This window comes from Aotus nancymaae, unplaced genomic scaffold (genome assembly GCF_030222135.1).
Source record: "Aotus nancymaae isolate 86718 unplaced genomic scaffold, 86718_ANA_hifiasm-v0.15.2.pri h1tg000064l_0, whole genome shotgun sequence".
Classification (NCBI taxonomy): Eukaryota; Metazoa; Chordata; class Mammalia; order Primates; family Aotidae; genus Aotus; species Aotus nancymaae.
Window position 1 is genome coordinate 5,878,157 of NW_026988478.1, and position 22,820 is coordinate 5,900,976.

General features: G+C 37.9%; 2 protein-coding genes across 10 annotated transcripts in view; one reads left to right on the top strand and one right to left on the bottom strand.

The window, feature by feature from the left end:
* Positions 1–1,981: 1,981 nt before the first annotated feature.
* ATG12 (autophagy related 12) lies at positions 1,982–14,845 on the bottom strand. 3 transcript variants are annotated; one of them, XM_012448875.3, is made up of 4 exons: positions 14,671–14,845; positions 10,673–10,809; positions 5,368–5,430; positions 1,982–4,360 (listed from the first exon to the last, which is right to left on the bottom strand). In XM_012448875.3, the coding sequence occupies exons 1-4, from the start codon at positions 14,831–14,833 to the stop codon at positions 4,301–4,303; spliced, it is 423 nt and encodes a 140-aa protein (XP_012304298.2). In that variant the 5' UTR covers positions 14,834–14,845; the 3' UTR covers positions 1,982–4,300. The 3 variants fall into 3 exon arrangements, with proteins under 3 accessions (XP_012304298.2, XP_012304309.2, XP_021533137.2); XM_012448886.3 differs by lacking the exon at positions 5,368–5,430; XM_021677462.2 differs by lacking the exons at positions 1,982–4,360; positions 10,673–10,809 and having other exon boundaries at positions 5,369–5,430.
* A 367-nt stretch (positions 14,846–15,212) lies between these two features.
* AP3S1 (adaptor related protein complex 3 subunit sigma 1) overlaps positions 15,213–22,820 on the top strand; it is an 88,605-nt gene continuing 80,997 nt past the window's right edge. For 5 of the 7 annotated variants that reach the window (XR_001106893.2, XM_012448858.3, XM_064366208.1 and 2 more), the window contains exon 1: positions 15,213–15,384. Coding sequence is in view for 6 of the 7 variants with exons in the window: in XM_012448858.3 (XP_012304281.3) it covers positions 15,316–15,384 (69 nt within the window). In the remaining variant the exon portion in view is untranslated. The remainder of the gene's footprint in view (positions 15,385–22,820) is intronic. The other 2 variants (XM_064366210.1, XM_064366209.1) reach the window with 1 other exon arrangement.

Sequence of the window (22,820 nt, forward strand, 5' to 3'; positions counted from 1 at the left end):
TTTTTATGCTTCTATCATGCTGTTTCGGTTACTACAGCTTTGTCGTATATAATTTGAGGCCAAGTAATGCGATGCCTCCAGCTTTGCTATTTTTGCTCAGGATGGCTTTGACTACACTGGGTCTTTCGGGGTTCCATACAAATTTTAGAATTTTCTTTCCTATTTCAGTGAAGAATGTCATTGGTATTTTGATAGCAATTGCATTCAATCTGTAGATTGCTTTTGGTAGTAAAGCTGTCAGGATTTCCTGATAGATTGGAATGGGTTGGAACAGAGTCATCAAGATTCTAAGCAACTAGAGGGATGGATTTATCATTCTTAAGACTTGGGAAAACTGGGGCAGGAAAGGAGGAGAGGTATGTTTTATAGATCTAGATTCAAGAACTGGGAACAAATAGTTGCCATGTTGTAAGAAAGATAGTTACAAAACAAATAGAGTCATCTCAAAATCAATAGGATAGCCTTTGTGTCTATTACTAGAAGTAATCAACCTAAGATTCATGTGTATCAGCTATGATAATAAAAGGAACTATGGGAGTTGATTTATAAGGATTCCTCTTAAGATTTTACTCACATACATGTTTTATCTTTCATTCATTAATATTAAATAAGAAAACATAGGTAAAACTAATATCAGGTATCAAATTTTTACTTTCCATTATTTCTAGAAATTCAATTTTAAAAAACTTCAAGATTTAAATTCAAATCTGCAAATCTGTCCTACCCCCTTGAGTCAGCATGAAAGTGACTCAAGAACAGGGACTGTATTAGTCTTTGGTCTTGTGCTATCCCAATACTGTAAATAGTAGGCATTCGTGAATGAAAGGTTATACAAACTGAAGTTTATACTGAAGTTTCTAAGGTTTTTGACATTGCCAAATTGCCCCCTAAAAGTGAAGTACCAACTCATATTCTATTCACCAAAATATGACATTTCCCCACAACTCTGCAAATGCCAAGATGTACATTATTTTTATTGTTGATAAATGTTAATCAGCATTTTTTATTTGCATTTTTTGTAAACAGTGGGGTTCAAGATGTTTCATGTTTTATTGGTCATTTGTATTTTTTTGTGAATCAAAATTTGGTATGTTTTGCCTATTTTTCAGTTGGTCTTTTCTTACCAATTGAAACCTCCATATATTTAAGACATTAAAAAAACCCTGTCATATGTTGCAAATATTTTCCATTACCTTCTGCTATATAAAAATTCAAACTATACAAAATTTCCTTTTTTAGCTGTCATATTTTGCTAATCACAATTTCATTCACTCAATGGTACATTACTAATTATATTATGTATAAGGAAATGTACTAAGTATTTGTGTGTGGGTACCAAATAAAAACCAGAATAACTGGACACGTGGCTCTGAAGCAGTATGCAGTAAGTGTTGTAATAGTGGTAGTTTGCTCTAAGTGTTGTATGAGAGAAAGGGTATCTTTTCCTAGAATGATTCAGATAGCCTTTAAAAAGTAAAAGTCAAATCAGGCCTTGAAGATGAGTTAGGATTTGAAAGGGTGAAGGTGTAAGTAAATTGCACAATCATCAGAAGTAGAAAACAGAAAACACAAGGCGTCTTCAAAGTACAGTGAATAATCCAGTATGGATTAAATAGTATTGTAGGGAAACTGTATAAATATGGTTTGAACTATATTCAAAGAGTAGTATTTGCTGAATTGTTTTCTGAATACTTTTCATTATTTGGCCTGTAGCTGGCTTCCTTAGTGCCAAATGTTTATCCGACATATTATAATCCTTGGAAAATGAAGGATTTTTATGAAGAAACTGCATGAGATTTTTATTTTCACACTCCTTCAACACCTAAGGCTTTCCCACTTTGTGTTATGACACAATTGGTTGACTAATATTATATAATCTGAGGACAACACTGTACTTCTAGTAGCTATTTAAGGCCCCTTTAGGACTGAAACTTACAGAAATCAGATTCTAGGAATTATCCAATCTCATTTTGATTTCAGATAAAATATTAATTTACTTTATTCCTTAAATATGAGGAATTCATTATGAAGTGTTTCGCATAAATATTGCAATATCATATACCTTGTGTGCCATGGGTCATCTATGCACAGTTAGCATGACAATATTGACATCTATTTAGTCACAAACAAGGAAAACTTAAAATATCATCTGAATGTTCAATGTTTCCCCCAAGTTTAATTAGACTTCAGAGTTTAAAAATAAATTGTGTTTTAGGTTCCAGTCACCCAATAACTTATCATATCCAGGCTTAATTATTGTTTAATATTGCAAATTTAGCACAGAATGATTCTTTGAGTAAAGGTCAAGAAATAATTATATATGATTTGAAAAAGTAAAAAGTTCAGACCGGGCATGGCAGCTCATGCCTGTAATCCCAGCACTTTGGGAAGCCACAGCAGGTGGCTCACCTGAGGTCAGGAGTTCGAGACCAGGCTGGCCAACATGGTGAAACTCCATCTCTATTAAAAACAACAAAACATCAGCCAAGCATGGTGGCAGGAGACTGTAATTCCAGCTACTGGGGAGGCGGAGGCAGAACTGCTTGAACCCAAGAGGCGGAAGCTGCAATGAGCCGAGATTGCATCATTGCACTCCAGCTTGGGCAACAAAAGCGAAACTCCGTCACTCTCACTCACACACACACACTGCAAAGTCATATGTATTTTTCAGAGTTGTTAGGAAAGAATACAAGGCTAGCTACATATTAAGCTAACCTTAGATTTAATAAACTATTAAGTTATTTAGGTCAAAAGAGTAATTAAATTGATGCTACAAATTCAACCACCATTTTTGATTTTTGAGGTCTATCATCTGAAACCTCAGTGGCAAACATAATACACAAATTCAACCTATTTTTGCTATTTGTTAAATATGCGAATATAAATATATTCACTTCCTTTAGTAAACTGGACAAAACTAGAGGACAGACCTTTTCCAAACTCAACTTAAATGATATAAATACTTGGAATTCTACTACATACCATTTGAGATTCTGTTTTGAAATTCCATTCACATTCCACCCAATTTATTAGAATGCCTTTTTTTTTTTTTTTTCATTTTGAGATGAGGTCTCATTCTGCTGCCCAGCAGGGATGCACTGGTAAAATCATGACTCACTATACCCTTGAACTCCTGGGCTCAGGGGATCCTCTTGCCTCTGCAGCCTAACAACGATTTTCATTTTTATTTTTGGAGAAACGGGGGTCTTGTCTTGTTACCCAGGCTGGTCTCAAACTCATGGCCTCACAGAATCCCCACACCTTGCTTGGCCTTCCAAAGTGCTGGGATTACAGCTATAAGCCACCACGCCTGATCTGGAATGCTTTCTAAAAATATGGCATTACAAATACAGAAGGAAGAAAAAAAAAGTTAAATCTCACTTCAAGAAATTATCAGTCTAATAGCATCAGTAAAAATGGTACTTTTAGTCATGGCATAAAATACACATTAAAGCTACTTTTCAATTATTGCGTGCTTTCAAATTGGAAAATGCATTCTGAAACATTCAAAAAGATGTTACTGAGTTTACTTATCAAGTGCTTTTGACACTATAAATGACAGAGTAACACCACAGTTACATCATTGGGACTTAAGAATCCTTAAATAATAGGGCTGAAAATAGGTATATGACTTATTTGTCCAGAATTTATACGTTTCTGTATCCCCCCCAAAAAAACTGAACTATGCATATTGTCTAAAATTATAGTCTTTCAATCTATCAAACATGATTGCTCTCTTGGCTAGATAGTAGCTAAAAATTAGCAAAAACAGCCATTTCCCGTTATTCCCCAGCAAAGACGTGAAACCACAGTGCCTAACCTTTTCCGCCTGGTGGGCTGCCCTCTACTGGACTATTTGAGGTATTCAGCCAGCAGGTCAATGTGACTGTTTAAGAAGGTAACCACCACAGACACAAATGTAAACGTTAAAAAAAAAGGAACCCTCTAGTAAATTTACTTTTACCATTAAAACAACTTCAGTCATTTTGAGAACTGGTAATGAAGGCATTTACACAGTCTTTGTCTCCTTTTCAACCTTAGAGGCAGATCTCCAGCAATAACTGTAACGGGTAGGAGCAATGGATATACTATAACGACCATCTTTTATGATGATTTATATATTAATACAAATCACATTTTTGTGAGTCCATTCATGCTATGGATGTTTTCTTATGCACAGAGTAGACACATGCTGAACAGATGACATCTGTTAAGTCTCTTGCCACAAGCATCAAAACTTTTCAGAGCTGTCTCTTCTGTGAAAATCCATCTCATGTAGTAAGTTGATTTTCTTTGTGGTTCATCCCCATGCCTGGGATTTGCAGTAATGTAGAACCAGTTTACCATCACTGCCAAAACACTACAAAAAGAAAAAAAGGCAATAAATCAAACTCAATCTTTATTATTCTTAGATGAAACTAAGAAGATAAATGCTATATGTATCATAAATATCCACACATGTATATTAAATTACCCATGTTACAGGCTATCTCTTTCAAAGGATGCCTGTTTATATCAGACACATATTAATAATCATAAGTGTTTAATAAAATCTATCCTTTAAGCATCTTAGGCATGAATGAGCTTACATACTTTAGTCTTGTCCTTCTCTACATCTCCAACCACAATGTATATAATTTCAGCTGTTTCTTTTTTTTTTTTGAGACGGAGTTTCACTCTTGTTACCCAGGCTGGAGTGCAATGGCGCAATCTCGGCTCACTGCAACCTCCGTCTCCTGGGTTCAGGCAATTCTCCTGCCTCAGCCTCCGGAGTAGCTGGGATTACAGGCACACGCCACCATGCCCAGTTAATTTTTTGTATTTTTGGTAGAGACAGGTTTCACCATGTTGACCAGGATGGTCTCGAGCTCTTGACTTCGTGATCCACCCGCCTTGGCTCCCAAAGTGCTGGGATTACAGGCTTGAGTTCAGCTGTTTTCTAATAGTGGTGCTAGTATATGTACTCTAATGACTATTGCCATGAAACTGTAAGATGTTGAAAAGGTCACTGTTATGCTGTTTTTTCAATTTCTTGTAGGCAGATTTGGATGACAGATTATAAGAACAATGTAGAAGAAATCAAATGTAGATAAAGAAAAAGCCTTACTTTCTGAGAATTACAAAGATGACTTTGAAATATAATTTATTCCTTGGTTCTTCAATCATTGTATTATTAATTAAGATCCTACTATGATCAAGATGTTAGAGAGGTGATAGAACAAGAAAGTCATTTTTTCTATCCCAGACAATGAAAAATGGCATGCCATCGCTTGAAATAAAAATGTGAATTAACAATACTACACAATATACATATTATACAGATGTGCATACTCCATTAAGGAAAAAAACAGTAATTTCTCTTTTTACCTCATAGAGAGTTCCAACTTCTTGGTCTGGGGAAGGAGCAAAGGATTGATTCACATAAATAAACTATAAGAAAGGGGAGGAAAACAGAGATGTTTATTGGTATCCTGACTAATCTGCATTTTTCTGGGTTCTAATCAGCTAGCTATTTTGTATCATTTTCACAATTGAAGAAATCTTCTCTGAATTCCTAACTTTCCTAAAATAGTCAATTTAAAGAGATGAAGATCTCATTTTTCCTCCAGAGGAACAAAAATAACACAATTTAACTTCCTAGAAGAGTGGTTCCTAACTTTTTAAAACTAAGAAACTGTTAAATATTTTTTTATAAATGGCTTTTGAAGGGCTGGTTATTCAAGAAATTACATTATAAAAATTTCCCCAATTACCTAAAGAATTTCTCGTAAGAAAATTTCACACACAGCCAAAAATCAATATATTTAATATTCAAGAGAGTTTGTGCACTTTCTTTGGGTAAATGTATGACATATATAAATATACTTTCAGGTAAATGAAGCAGGAAAAAAAGTAACATAATTAAAACCTTACAACCTGGCTCTTTAAAGGATTCACTGTTCAATGTTTTAGTCAGACTAGTCTGTTTTTACTAAAATATTTCTAGTACTTCAAGTCACAGTGTCATAAGTGCCTTTCTAATAATTTTCTTTTCGGAAAACATTATTTGCTTTAATATCCAAATTTGGGACTAAAATGTCCTGAATTTAACATAGTATTTTTTTTTTTTTAAAAGCCAGTATCAGAATAGTTGGTTGACAGATACTATTTTGATCACCAACCATGAACAATCAATACAGCTTGCATCTCTCTTAGGCAACACAGTGTGGTGATTAAGTATATAGGCTCTACTGAGACACATCTGGGTTTGAATCCTGGCTGTAAGTGCAAATATATCTCTCATCCTGTTTCCTCATTTGTAAGATATGGAAAATAATAGGACCTATACCTCTTGGGTCTGTTAGGAAAGACAAAATGAGATAATAAAACACCAAGTATCAGTCTCTGGCATGTGTACTCAATAGATGTTATTATTGTTAAATGATCTTTAAACAGTTATACTGAAATATCAATTTGTGCTTAAGGCAGAGTAGAGTTCTAACACAAAAATTTCAGAACTGTAACAGAAAACAATGAATTTTAATGTGTATTTTTTGTAATACAGATACAATTTGTGTTCAATGCCTGGCAATTTATGAACAAATACAGATTTTACTTTTTGTACATTACAAATAAGGGGAAGGGCTCTCAGTAACAGCTTAGTTTATTTCATGAGTGTCTATGATGAGCTGAGAACGCACATGGAACTATGAAGATTAATGTGATCTCTATCCTCAATGGGCTTTCAATCTATAGGACAGGTAGACACACATGAATAAATACAGGTGAGGAAAGTACATCTAATAAAGTATGTAGCATACAGAAATGTACACTAGTCCAGCCTAGCAAAAGGGTCAAGGAATGCTTTGTGGGAAAAAAGAAGTAGGATTTAACCAGGTGAAGAAAGTAGTAATTAGGACTTCGTAGGCAACGGAGACAGAGTAAGATGGTGTTGAGTGTTCACAGACACAGACTAGATGGAGCAGAGAACCAACCAAAGGAATTCAATATAATTTTGTAACAGGTGTTGACTGGAAATTTTAAAAAAGCAATTCAGTTTAAAAGAAATAAAGCCATGTGTTTGTATACTATAAAGTTTTATACAAATAACAGGTTAACATCATCAATTTCACTGTAGAAACGCTAAGTGGCTTAAAATTTGTTACTTTTAAAGTAGATGTAGTTACTCCAGGTTTGTGAAAGTAAAATTCCACAGAAGTTATATTTCCAAACTACAAGAACTTGGGCAGAAAAAATTATTTAATTAAATAATTACACTTTGCTTTTAAATCAGTTTTTCTTTTTTCTCTTAAATCAGCAGTCTTTAAAGTCTCTAGTTTTTTAGGTTATAAAACTCTTTGTCTAGTAGATTCCTCATGAAGGGTTCATTGGAACAGTATTCCCTGCTAATAGTTTGTACCCTGATTAAGTCAGGATATGAAATACTTATCTCACACATTTTCCTTAAGCATTTTTGCTATCAAAGTTTGATGATAGCCTAATTTTCTAAGTCATGCCGTCTTCCCCGTCCCCTACATTTCCAAATGATTTCAAGTCCAGTAATTTTAAAGGCATTCATCCTGATGTTCATTATTCCTGGTTGATATTCTCAGGTACTTGGAATGTTTTTTCACTATGTAGTTTCAAGTCTCTTATCTTAAATTGTATTTTTACAGTATTCGTTCTGTTTCCTTGCTCTGGTTTTCTTCTTCACAGACGCTTGTCTAAAGGTTGACTCTTCTTTTAAATTAAATTTTTTTCATCTTCTATTTTTCTTAACCCATTATCCATTGTTTATGTTCCTCCTAGTTTAGTTTCCATTTATGAAATAATTTTTCTTTTATTTCTAATTCTTTTCCTGAGCTCTGTCACTTCATTTCTTAGTTTTACTAATGCTGATTCTGTTTTTCTTTCATGTTTTATACCATCTTCTTGTTTGTAGCTTGCTTTGAAATGCAAGGCTACGGTTTTTGCCTCTACAGGCGTATTTTTGTCTTGATTTCATTGTCTCTAGGGATGTTGTTCTATTCCACATCTCTTTTTTTCTTGTAACACTGTACAAGATTTGACCTTGATAGTTCCTGTTACTGTTTTTATGTGAGATTAGTTTCCCTCAACTTTTAGAAAGAGGTGAATTAGGGTAGTTTTTCTAACTTCACAGAGCTCCCTCTGTTGTTTTTTGTATACTGTTCAAAATGATGGAGGTCGGCTTTGAGCTTTCCAGGCTCTGTTCCCTTCCACTTTGATCTGGTCTCTTTCCTTCCTTTCTCATGTCTCAACCCTTTTCAATTTTCATTTCCTGAAATTTCTCCTCAGTATGGGGTCCTGGAGCCCTCCTGGGTCTATTTTGACATTGCCCGAACCCCTTTAAGTCCTCCTTAGTGCAGATCTATTGTCGTCATGTGCTAAAGGGCAAAACCCCTCTCAGTCAACTTCTATTTTTAAATTAGCCCACTTTGCTTCCCAGTGAGGATCTATTAGCTCTTCTGAGGTTCTCCTTTTCTCAGTGCTGTCAGATGCCAACCATGTTGTACTTACTGCTTCTTTTAGCACAGACGCTGACACCAAGCAGGTCCTGTGGTTGCCGGTAGTTTGTCCCTACCAACACATGTTTTGGGGTTCATGAGGATACCTTACCACCTCATTTTGTTATAAATATTAATCATGGGTTTTTGGTTTTGCTATCTAGTTAACTAAGTTTTGTGGAAATTTGTATGCCTTTTGATACCACTGCTATCTTCCCAGAATTCCCAGTATTACTTTTTTCCTTTAACATCCATTTAGCTAGATAAAACTCAGAAGATGTCAGTTTTAGTTTAATCTAGGAAAATGACAAAATAAATCTTGTTTATGTTTCCCATTGCTTAAATGGGAAAGCATAATCATATTCACTACAGGTTTTAATTTTACCCATATAAAATTTTCATAGGTTAAAATGGTTGAATGATGGCAATTTTATATGGTTTAACCTACTATGTACTGGTATCAATCAAGTCCTTTCAGATTATTGAATGAATATAGGCAATACAAAATTTCAAGACTCTTAATATTAACACAAAACACAGTATCATTTCATCTTTTATCTTCATGTATTTCTAAACTAATGCATTAAATTACTCATTACTTACCAACTCTTCATGTTGCGTCTTTAGTAGAGACATAGCCTCTGCTCATTTCTCTCAAGTGTAGGTCCTCATTCCCCTGACTTTTCCATTTAGCTTCCAACTCTAGACAACGTCCTCTGTTTGGGAGTATAGCAACTATACGCACTTGGATGACACTAAAACTTCTTGCTCATCTCTGATAGCCCCCCCTTTAATTAAATTCTACATGGCACTCTTATAAAACAGATGCTTTTCTCACTCTGATTGATCACCAAGGGAGACACTCACCTGTAAAACTCAATTATTCCCAATTACTTTTCCCAAACAACTTTCCTTGGAGAAATCCCTGGCTTTATGCCATTCTTGTCTCAAATAACTTCTAGTTATAAACCTACCTTGCATTTACTTTTTTAATATGAAGTCCCTTTTGTGAGAGCACTTAGAGCCAAACTCTTAGATCAGAGTCAGTTTTTTGCTCCTCGTTGACAAAAAGAAATTCCAAAATGTCCTGCTTCAATGATAGTTAACTTGTTTTACCCATCCACAAACCAAATATTTCTCCCTAGCACCCCCACACAAAAATTCCTGATTTTATTTAAAAAATACTTAGTGATTCTTCAGCTACCTATCCACTCATGTTCTCTGAGTTAATACTATCCAAGATTGTGATCTATTTGCAGATAAACGTGTCTGATACATATAAAAATATGAATATATAAAACACAATATGCTGAATATATGTAGACATTTAAATTTCTGTAGTCAAATGCCAAATTAAAATGCAGTGGCATTTAAAGTATTAACCTTTACAACTGTCACTGTGAAGTGCTTAATGTGTACTGTAACATGAATAAGTATATCTCTTTCACAATATATGGCAAAGATACATTGCTTACCTCAAGAAAAATAGGAAAAATGTAATTGCTATCAAAACAAATTGGAAAAACCCAAAACTTCTGTAGTTATGTACAGATAATGTAATGTTCTATGACAGATTTTTCTGCACGGGTATTCAGTGACTTTCTGAGGAAAACAATACAGGAGGCAAAAAAGAAAAAACAAAAAAACCACACAAACTGGTTCACAGTGTAAAAAAAAAAACAAACCTAAAACATTTCATTTCAGAATTCCCCAGAAAATCCTTTGATAAAGTACATAAATTTCACTAACAAGAGATAAGGTAGGGCATGGTAGCACACTCACATAATCCCAGCACTTCTGAGGTGGGCAGATACCTTGAGCTCAGGAGCTCAAGACTAGCCTGAGCAACATGATGAAACCCAGTCTCTAGTAAAAACATAAACATTAGCCAGGCGTGGTGGTGCACTCCTGTAATCCCGGCTGCTCTGGTGGCTAAAGCAGGAGAATCACCTGAACCAGGAGGAGGAGGTTGCAGTGAGCCACTGCACTCCAGCTTGGGCAACACAATGAGACTTGTCTCAAAAAAAAAAAGAGAGAGGGAGAGATAAAAGGGGATAACCAAAGCAACATGTGTGGCTCCATATGCATTTCTATAAACAACAGTTATTCAGTGTTGCCTAGGAACCATCGCAAATTTTTGTAGGAAAACATCACCACTGGTTTCATACCAACTGTTCTGAGGCCACAAGTTTAAGAAACTTTTTGATGAAGTCAATGAGTCCTTGGATGGTTCGTGTTCGCTCTACTGCCCACTTCTTTGTTTTCATAATAGGAGTATCTCCCACAGCCTTCAGCAAAATGTCAACTGTAAAAGAAGAAAAAAATTTACTAACAATTACACTGGAATATCTAAAGCGAATGGAATATAAAAGACTTAGAAGTCAGAAATATTTAACCTACATCCATCTTATTTATGATACTGAAGATATGTCAGAGATGTAAAAATGTTAGATTCTTTTTCATCTTTCTTTTTCTTGAAACTACAAAGTTTTCCTAACAGGACTAATTTTTAAAGTGCATTTTATCTTAACAGGCATTCCAAAGAGAAGAAATACAAATAATCAACAAATAAACAAAAGTTCAAAAAAGCAAAGTAAAATAATGTCATGTCCCTTTTCACCTACCAAACTAGTAAAAATTAGAATAATTAACAGTGTAGATGATACCACCATTGATAATATGAAATGGTATACCCTTTACAGGTATACAATATGGCATGCAATATGCTAATACAGATCCCAAAGAAGGTATACTTTGATTCAATAGTACTTCTAGGAATCTAGTCTAAGAAAATATGAGATGTGTAAAAATTCACTTAAAAAGATCTCACCTCCATTTAAGCATTTATTTTTATATGAAACACTGTAAACCTAAATAACCAGCAAGGATATTTGGAGATGACTGATTAAAAGATATTATACTCAATGATAGAATGTAGTAAACAGCACACACTTCAAACTGCCTGGGGTTTAAATTCTGGCTTTGCCACTTGCTGGGTATATATGTGGATAATTTAATCTCTCTATGCCACATTTTCTTCATTTGTAAAATGAGGATACTAGCACCTACTCCATTGGGTTGTTGTGAGGAGTTAACACATGTTTACAACAGTATCCAGCATACCTAACTCATACTTAACAAACCTTAAGATTAAACAGCCTTTAAAAAAACACATTATAAAAGTATATTTAATGGCAGAGAAAGTTAGAAAAATGTACTAAACACAAAACAACATGTATAATATGATCTCAATTTCATTAAAACCATCATAAACACATTCACATAAATATTGAAGAATATGCACCAGAACGTTATTTCTCAGTAGTGACATTATAGGCAACGATTACTTTGTTTTACTTATGCTTTTTGTAACTACCAAATTTTCTACAATAAACTTTTTAATAAAGGAAAGCAGTAAGTTTTAACAATAAAATAGAACCAAAGGACAAAAAGAAGTTCAAAAAGGGAAATCTTAAGGTTTCAATGATCCAAAATACAGATATGCAAAACCAAAGCCTATGAAATCTGTCTCTTGAGTAAAGTTATTTTGCTTTTAAAAAAAAAAAAAGAAAAATCTGGCAGGGCGCGGTGGCTCATTTCTGTAATCCCAGCACTCTGGGAGGCGGAAGTGGGTAGATCACCTGATGTCAGGAGTTCAAGACCAGCCTGGCCAGCATGGTGAAACCCCCTCTCTACTAAATAAAAAAATTAGCCAGGCATGGTGGTGCATGCCTGTAATCCCAGCTACTCGGGAGGCTGAGACAGGAAAATCGCTTGAACTTGGGAGGCAGAGGTTGCAGTGAGCAGAGATTGTGATGCTGTCTCCAGCCTGGCAACAGAGCAAGATTCCACGTTCAACAACAAAAGACAAAAAAGACATCTACAATCAAAGGCTAGACACATTGAAAGCAAAATAGTGTATTGCTGCCCCCTAAAGTTAACTCTATTCTATTACACCCTTCTTGCTCCATTCTGGTATTGTTGGGGCCGAATGGGATCAGAGGTCAATTTATTCAAGTTTACCCCTGGAGTGAAGGCATCTAGAACATATGATGCACGCACACTTTATTTTCCTGTTAAAGAACTACTTAACCATCGTAGGTCCAGTTATCTTGGGAACAGGAAGGAATGTGGAGATAACGAGGATTTTGATTAGCTTATCTTTCATACCTCCCTTCACTGCTCCCTCAATCCCCTGGGGCTATCAATAAATCAATTAATGCAATTAAACATTTCCAAAAAGTGAAGCAGAAAATATTATGAGTTATGCTACCTAAGGAAGAAGTATGAGACAGTGAGAAACCGGATAAGGAAAATAATTTAATTATAGCTGCCCTCTCTTTAAAGGTGATTTGCCTGTAGTTCTGAATTCCGGATACACATTAGAATCAACTAGGGGAACACTTACTCCCCAGGTAACCTAACGTACTGCCAGTGCCACAACCTTGGTCTGTTTCAACCATCTTTATTCTGTAGATTAAAACAAAGGCTGAGCATACACAACAGTTAAGCTGCTTTCATCAGATTATCCTCAACAAATGATGACTACCCTCAAGGTAGGAATTCAATAGTCAGAAACTAAGTTTTATATTGGAGAGGCAAATTCAAATGCTAACAAGAGCCAGAAAATAAAAAGCTGATCCTTAAATGACAATTCAATTTGCAAAAAAAAAAAAAAAAAACACTGTTCAGACCAAAGAAACTATGCCCTCGAGCAATATTTACATCGTAAATCACTGTTTTTTTTTTTTAGCTTCTGTTTTACACAGCTATCATCAGGGTCAAGTAACAAGCTTTTGACTAAGGCTGTTAGACCTTAAAATGAATCTCGGAAAGTCTGCTCTTGCCTATAGCAAACTGGAAGAAAAAATGCAACAAAAACCTGTAAAACCCGCGGAATTCTTTTTAACAAAGATTCTAGTGGCTATCCACAGAAATAATCATAGTGTATCACGTGGAAATGGCAGTATGATTTAAAGGGGAATGGGGGGCAGTCTTGGGAGAGAATTCTCCTCCTCAGCAGCAGAAATTGAAGTTCGATGAAAAGGCAATGACACCAGTCCTTTTTTTTTTTTTTTTTTGCGACGGAGTTTCGCTCTTACTGTCCAGGAAGGAGTGCAATGGTCCGACCTTGGCTCACGGAAACCTCCGCCTCCCGGATTCAAGCGATTCTCCTGCCTCCGCCTCCCCAGTAGCTGGGTTTACTGGCGCGCGCCATCACGCCCAGCTAATTTTTTCTATTTTTAGTAGAGACAGTTTCACCATGTTGGTCAGGCTGGTCTCGAACTCCTGACCTCTAGTGCTCCACCTCTCCCCCCACCCACCCCCACCCTCGTCCTCCCAGTGATGCGATTACAGGCGTGAGCTACTGCGCCCGGCCAGAGACCACAGTCATCTTAAGATTCTGAACTGGGAAAACTAGTCTAGGACAAAATCAGCCTCTCCGCATCGAAGATGTTTACATGCTGCTTTTCTTATAGGCAACTCTAACTCTACACAGAGTGCTTTAGAACACGTAACCTTAGCAATCTCTGTATTTTACAAAGGCGAACTAATTCTCAAGCAATAAAAGGCTGAGGATAGCTGGTTCAAGCAATGAAATAACTCACAAAGGTTCCAAAATGTGTTTCTTAAAAAGGTAACATCTATGCCTTTAGTTTTTCCTTCGCAGTCTTCGTTTTGCCTAAGAATTCCGTTTTGGGTTTATGGCGTGAATTCACAACGAATTGGGAGGGGAAAACAGTATATGCGAGTAAGTCGGAAGGCGTGAATTCGAACCCAGTCTTTGCCAATGACCAACCCTACCACCTTAAAACATTACTCAAATAATTAGCTCCTGTATTAAGCAGCTAGAATCACCGAGACCCCCACTCAGCTCCCTCCCTCCTTCACAGAGCTCGCAGTCTAGCCAACTCAGAATACACTGTAAGAAGAGGTGTGGCATCCAAGAATCCCGCGCTACACCTACGGATAGATATGGTATTTTAACACTCAACTCAAAGGTCTTAAAAATCGAAAGTACACTTCTTTCCTTCTGATGAGACTGGTCAAGTGCACGTCCAGGACTAGTGCTCCTCTAAATTTCGCTTCTTTACTGGCCGCCACCCCTAGTCGGATGCAACCTGAACCTCCCGCCTCTCTGCCCGGAAATAAACTTCTCAGTTACTTTTTTTCTTGGTGTCGCCAGCAGGTTCCTCTGTTCCCGGGGAAACTGCAGCGGAAGAAGGGGGCTCCGGAGTGGTTATTTCTGGGGAGACCTCCGGAAGTCCCTCGCCTCCAGCAGCACTTGAAGGAGGAAGCTGAAACACAGACTGCGGCTCCTCCGCCATCTTGCTCCGAGAGACGCGAGAGCGGAAGTAGCGACTGAGCGCATGCAGTGGGCGTGCTTTTCTCCAGGGAGCGACCCAAAGGAGGCGCCAGAGTAGGGGAACCCAATTCCACAGTGAAAGTTGGAATTGCCGGCTAGTCCTTCAAATCCAGCTGTGCCAGACTCTCATCGTTAATAACGCAATATGTGTTTCTCCGCGACAATAGACCTCGGGAGGGGAGCGTGGGCAACATGCCCGTCCTCGGTCGAGTGAGCAGACGCCCCTTAGGCAACTGGTTCGGACCCAGAAATGGTTCCGCTTTCCTCAGTGCCTGCCCCGCCCAGGCCCCGCCCCTCGGGCCCCGCCCAGCCGCTCGAGAGCGCGCGCGCGCGCGTGCGGGAGGGGGCGGGTGGGGAAGGATTGCCGGCGAGATTACTAGGCGAGGCTCGCGCGCCCGCCCCCGCCCTGGCCCCCAGTGCCCACCCGGTCGGCCCGGCACAGCCATGATCAAGGCGATCCTAATTTTCAATAACCACGGGAAACCGCGGCTCTCCAAGTTCTACCAGCCCTACGTGAGTATACAGCTGCCGCCGATCAGGGCGAGGGGGAGTCGTTGGCGACGGGCAGCGCCCAGCGCGGCTTCCGCAGAGCGACCCCCTCTGGCGCGCTGCGGCCCTTCTCGCGCCCAGGCCGCCTGGCGCTCGCCGGCTGTCAGCCTCCCGGTGGGTGTGGACTGGGTGCCCACCTCCCTGCCGCGCGGTCAGCCTCCGACGTGGCTCTGCCCGGGCGGTTCCTCCGCCCGTCGGTGGGCTGCGTGCTTTTCCGACTGCGCGGGCGAGGCCCTGGAGACTTCTCGGTGCCAGGGCCTCGCCGGCCGGGCAGCTGCAGCCCACCTGCACTCCGAGCCCTGCGCCCTGGCCCCACTAGCCCACCCCTCGCGGCTACCTTCCTGCCGCCAGCGGCTGCGGTTAGCCCAGGAGGAGGAAGACGACGCGGAGCTCGTTCTTCTCGCCCCCTCCCCCGACTCCCAGCCTTTCCAGGTGGACTTCTTCCCGTTTTGTGGACAGATGGGCTACTGTTTTTCACTGTAATCCTCTCATAGCGCAGGAACTTTGGCTTCCTGCGTTTAATAACTGCACGCTCTGTACAGTCTCTCTTTCGATACGTGACCGACTGCCCAGTGTGACTTTCAGGTATCTCCTTATTAAAAAGGAAGATAAGTGAGGACCTAATATTTTTATCACACTTTTTTACCAGCTGGCTGCAAATTATTTACTCTCAATAACCGGCGACGTGTGCAGTTGACCGAGTGGAACTGTGGTTCTATACCTAGAAGTTGTGATTTCAGCTTCTGATTTGGCATTTTTCCACGTATGGGAATTTGTCCTCATTTATAGTTTTTTTCTATTTATGAAGAATAGTAGTATTTGTAGGACTTTTCTTTTAGAAGTGCGAATACTGTTTAGTATGGACAAATGCAGGAGGCATTAAGGTAGTAGAGATAAGTGATTTATTGATGAACGAGGAAGGGTTTTATAGACTTGTGTGCTTATCTGAGGGCAAAATTCACTAGCTGAAACACATAAAATTGGGCTCCCAGTGGTAGGATTAATATGAGGCATAACTATTGTGACACTTTGCTTATGGCCAGAAATGAGCTTTCAATTCAATTTTGAAATTGTGCCAAGGCTAACACTTTTATGCAGATAAGTCCCAGATGGATATCAATCTTGCCATTAAAAAGTAAATGTGAAAATGTCAGTTTGCCTAAAATGATAATGCAGTCTGTGGAGGTGTTAGTCGAAGTGAGAAATCTTTAGCTTATTCTTCATTTTTTTGAAGTTGTTTTGCTTTTGCTAGCAATAAAGAATATTTTCAGCTACAACTGTGTGATTTTAATTTAGTATAACAAATATAATGGTCTGTTTAAAAATTCTACATCATTCTTTAATCCAGGTTAAATTCTAGCTGATCCTCCCGAGTGAAAAAAATGCTGTTAACTTTATTTGTTAAAATATAGTAATCGCCTTTATTGAAGGAATCTTTGTCATAACCATTTTGCCAGTGTCATCCATTTGCAGTGTATAAAAGGTATGTTGCAATAGTAAAACAATTCAGAAAATTATTTTTTCCATATCTAAACTTAAGCAATATTCAAAATAGTGAGTTTCCTGGCTAATCTATATAATCAGTGTATACTACTCCTGTAGTGTAGAATTTAACTGTCTACTGAAAAATGCATTTAATTTAGAAACTCAGGAATCCGTCTTTACCTTGTCTAAAAGTAGGAACAGAAATATTCTTTAGCGGCACTCACTAGGTAGCAGTGACAGTTAATGTGAGAAGTGGCAGTTCTGGCAGCAGTGGTGGCAGTTTTGGCCATTGTATGAGTGATGGTGCTACTGGGGGCAGGTAGCTAGAAGATATAAAAAGTAGAATCCTGGTGATCACTAGCCATATATAAGTGGGGTAAGAGAAGCTGTTTCTGTGTATTAGGTTTCTATAAATTGGGTTTTGCTGAGTGTGTATTTTGGTCTTTCAGGAATACTTTAAGATTATTTATTTACATATTTGCTTCCTCCACTAGACCATAACCTATTTGAGGGCAGATATTTTTTTCATTCATTGATTCCGTGAGTTTATCAACAGACATTTATTTCATGCCTACCATGTGCAGTCACTATTTTAAAATCTGGAGATGAACGGATAACTTTCTCTCTTGTAGGAGAAACATAGACAGAGCTGTTAAGGAGTAGGCTATGTTATAGCATGCCAGCTAGTAGTAAGTACTATGGAAAAAAAATAAAGCAGGGAAGAGTCTTAGAGAGTGAGAGGATGACAGTTTAAAATAGGGTAGTCAGGTAAATTCTCACTTAGAAGGTGGCATTTGAGCAAAGACTTGAAGTGGGTAAGAAAGGCAGCCTTGCAGAGATCTGGGGGAAGAGCATCCCAGGTAGAAGGAGCAACAAATGCAAAAGCCCTGAGGAAAGAGCCTGTTTGAAGAACCCCAAGAACTTCTACACAGCAAGAGCAGACTGTTTAAGGGAACATTAGTTGGAAGTGCCTATTTGTGTAGGGTGTTACTCTATTCTTGCTTCCTGGAATGTCCTTCCTTTCCATTGCCACATGTCCAAATTCAACCCCTTGTCCTAGGCCCAGCGCAAACATCACCTAAACATTCCGTGAAGCCTTTCATCTTGCTCAAAGCCTCCTCTTGGTTTTTAGATTTTGTTTTTTATCTTTGTTATGGAACAATATTCTTGTTCACAGCCTGTAATTCCTCAGGGCAGCCATCCTGTAGAATCCTTGAAGGCAGGTATCAGATTTTGGATATGTTTGTGTCATTCTCAGCAGTCAACACTGAGTCTTGAACATAGAAAACTCTCTAAATCTTTGCTAAATTAATTTATTTAGAATCTCCTCTCTTGGGATAGAGTTTGGATTAGAATTGACTTCCTGAATTTCCTTCTATCTCTTAAAATGTAGTCCTTCACTAACTAGAGGTTTTAAAAACCCCTGCCTTTAGCACAAAAGTAATGTTGGAATACCTGTTACTCAGCTGTTTCTGTTTTAAAGAGCTCTCTAAGAAGTATATGTCCAATAAGAATAACAATTTTGAGTTTAATTTATTAAACAATATCTAGGGGTGTGACTGAGCTAACGATTCCATACTCTGGCAGGATGCTGAGGTTTGAGTCCAAGAGTAATGGTTTAACACTGAGCAATTTGCAGATTGTTTAACCGTTTGCCAACAAGTTTATCCTACTGTATTTCATTTTCATTCCTCATTTATCTCCCTTATAACAACTTATATATTCGTCTCTGCCCTTTAACAGTACACATTTCCATTTCATGCTGTAATAGATTTTTAGATTCGATTGTGGCTCCAAGCTGTTAGGTGTGAGAAATATGAAGTTACATACCTGTTTTGCTAAACGTAAGTTTTGTTTCATTCTGCTAGAGTCAGACATTAAGAATTCACTTTGGGAGGCCAAGGCGGATGGATCACGAGGTCAAGAGATCGAGACCATCCTGGTCAACATGGTGAAACCCCATCTCTACTAAAAATACAAAAAATTAGTTGGGCATGGTGGCACGTGCCTGTAATCCCAGCTACTCAGGAGGCTGAGGCAGGAGAATTGCCTGAACCCAGGAGGCGGAGGTTGCGGTGAGCCAAGATTGTGCCATTGCACTCCAGCCTGGGTAACGAGCGAAACTCTGTCTCAAAAAAAAAAAAAAAAAATTCAAATATGGGCCAGGCGCCATGGCTCATGCCTGTAATCTCAGCACTTTGGGAGCTGAGGCAGGTGGATCACCTGAGGTCAGCAGTTCAAGACTAGCCTGGCTAACACGGTGAAACCCTGTCTCTACTAAAAATATAACAATTAGCCAGGCATGGTAGTGCATGCCTGCAGTTGCAGCTACTCGGGAGGCTGAGGCAGGAGAATCGCTTGAACCCAAGGAGGTAGAGGCTGCAGTGAGCCAAGATCATGCCACTGCACTCCAGCCTGGGTGACAGAGCAAGACTCCATCTCAAAAACAAAAAAAAAGAAACGTCTGAAAAAAAAATAAAGAATTAAAATGTGGCCTCAGAATACATCCCTTTTTGTTTTTGCCTTCTATATCCTTGGTCTATGACTGCACAAATTCAAACGTTTTTCTTGGTTTATCTTTTTAAGTTGATGCTTAGCTACAGCAACTTGGCAACAGTAACCTTTAGTCTTTTGATATTTGCCTGACAGTATTTGTGTTTTACTGTAAATAACTAATGAGACTTATATTTTATAAAGCAAATATATTTTTGCATAGCTATCAAACAAGAAAAAATCCCCTGGCTTCTGATTCCATAGTGTATCCTCTGGTGAATTACTTTAAAAAATTTTTCTTTTTTTATAGAGATAAGGTCTCACTATGTTGCTTAGGCTGGTCTTAACCTCCTGACCTCAAACAATCCTCTCACTTTGGCCTCCCAAAGTGCTGGGATTACAGATCTGAGCCACCATGCCTGGCCTGTGAATTACTTTTATAAAGTAGAAATGTCTTTCTTTTGTATGAATTATGTTAGTTGTTTCTGCAGATATAAAATACTGTGTATGCATGTGTGCGTACACACCACACACATATGAAGTACAAGCAGGAAAATTTTCAAATTAACATATATGAGTTACCTCAATTTTTTAATAAACTGTATTTGATTAAACTGTTAACCAAATGCAAGCCTTAGGAGGAACTCCAAGATTCTTCTTTCCTTTTTTTTTTTTTTAAATTTTAACGTAAAATACAAAGTATTGAAAGGATATATAACTTCTTTTTTAAAAAAAAAAATCCCTTAAAAAGATCCATCCATGTTCACTGATGTCTTTTTTTAGTGACTATTAAGACATTATGGCAGATGGGATAATTAAACTTATGCCTGTGATCAAGATAGAATTATCAACACTCCTGAGTATGAGGGTGTTAACACATATTAACACATGATATTTCAGCTTTTTGTTAAGAAGAAAATTCCGTATGATTTGGTTTCCTTCCATATTAGTTATAATGCATTTGTCTGTATAAACTGGGTTTGATGTAGCCTGACTCAAATGCTTAGAAAGAACTATGTTAGGGTATGTAATAGGAAGTGCAGAGTAGTAGACCAATTCCAAAATTATTTAACTCAGCAAATCAATGACTTTATTGTAGATTCAATTTCTTTCTCTTTCTCTACTTTACTCATCACAAAATTACATTTATCCAAATGCAGTTTTTCTCCTTGAAATCAGTGGTAATCAGTTCTCAGTCCTGGACTGTATCTTTCTCTTCATTCTGGTTAGACCCACAGAAGACCGATAATATAAATCGCTTACCCTAATCAATATCCAACCTTGGATTGGAGCTGAAGATGAGAGTGAAAATGGGAATAAAATAGATATTCTGTTGGAAAGATGGAAGAGAGGAGTGGATAGTGGGTAGGCAAACAAGGGTCTGCTATTTCCTCTTTTAAACTTAAAAAAAAAATACTTATTTTTAGGGCCAGACACAGTGGCTAATGCTTGTAATCCCAGCACTTTGGAAGGCCTAGATGGAAGGGTCGCTTGAGCCCAGGAGTTCAAGACCAGCCTGGGCAATGTTGCAAAACCCTGTCTCTCTGCAAAAAATTCAAAAATTAGCAAGGGATGTTAGCACACACCTGTAGTCCTAGCTACTTAGGTGGCTGAGGTGAGAGGATTACTTGAGCCCCAGAGGTCGAGGCTGCAGTGAGCTGAGATTGCACCTCTGCACTCCAGCCTGGCTAACAGAGGAGACCCTGTCTCAAAAAAAAAAAAAATTATTTCTATTAAGGTATAGTTGACAAATAGAAATTACATATATTTACAATGTGCATGTTACTTTCATATATGTATATATTGTGAAATAGGTAAATCAAACTAATTAACATATCTGTCACCAGTATTCCTTCTTTATTAGCTTTTAATATATATTAGTTTTCTGTAATTTTAGATTGCTTCTGAGGTTGTTAATGTCAGGAATGGTTCCTTGTAATACACAATAGTGAACATGTGTCACAATAAATCTTAATTTCCGATTTTCCTTATATCAGAGTATCCTTGAAAAACTCAAATGCTGATATGGTCGCAGTTTTTATATGGAGTATGCTGGAAGACACGCTTTTTAAAAATTAAGATTAAACCTTTTGAATATTTAATTGTAAAGGAGGAAATAAAGTGTTCAAAGTTAAAATGATTTTTGGTTTTGAGGTAAGTGTTATAAATAGGACAATGTTATAGGTCATTTCATGGCTTTTCTAAAAGATGGCCTTACATAACATACCTATATTATGTTCTTTAGCAAAGTTGTTTTCAATTTTAAATATGTTTCTTTATTGTGACTGTGGAAAATTAAGTATTAAGGCCACTAAAGTCATTCTTAATTTTACCACACATAGATAATTATTAACACTTAGTGTATTTACCCCAGTCTTTATTTTTCCTTTCAGAATGTCCCAGTGAATAGGATATACCTTTTAGACATTAATAACACAAATAAATGCTTTGAAGCTGTTGGGAGATTTATTAGACATTGTGGTTTTAAGGTATCCTAAAGACAAGGATGGGGATAGATCATGCCCGTATGCTACACCGTGCGCCTTCTTGGATCATTCAGTTTGATGACATCATGCTCAGCATGTTCTCCACAAGAGGAGATATTCCTCTTTGAATCATACTTGCATTTTGACATTTGAACAATGCCTCTGCAGAAGGGGCAGTGATGCTGTCCTCTGATTAGTTACTTTCTTCTCTACTCAGTTATTGTTGGGCTCCGGAGAAATGGGGTTGCTAGGCCAGTGAATGAAGGTAAAAGTCAGTGCATCAAAACTTGGCATGGCGTGTGCCTATAGTCCCAGCTACTTGGGAGGCTGAGGTTGAGGATTGTCTTAGACTAGGAGTTGAAGCCATGCTAGGCAACCATAGCAGGACCTCTGTCTCCTAAAAAAACAACAAAAGAAACAAAAAACATGAGTGCTCCAGTTCTGCACAGCCTATCAATGAGACCTGTGATCAAGCTTTCCTAAGTCACCTGTGAAGTAACACACCTCAAGAAGAAAATCACTTATTTTTCTTAGACAGTATTGTCTTAATTATATGTGAATAGAGTTTATGCGAAGCCCACTACACCCACCTGTATTGTGCTGAGAAGCATTTACATTTTTCCTCTCTTGCAAGCCTGACATAATCACAAGAATCACTTGCCGTCAGTCACAGTTGTCTTTGTTACTCTGGAAGAAAGGGCTTTTTAAAAAATATTCCAAAGCCACTGAATTGTTTTGATTACCTTGTGCTTACTGAGGAAGAGCACCAATTCATTCTACCACATATGTATCCTGCTGTTTCCTGTTCATTCATATATCTTAGTGTGATATGAAAGAGTTATAAAATAATTTTTATTTTAGTAAAAAATACATAACATAAAACAACATTTGCAAGTGTACAGTTTTGTGGCATCAAGTATATTCACATTGTTGTGT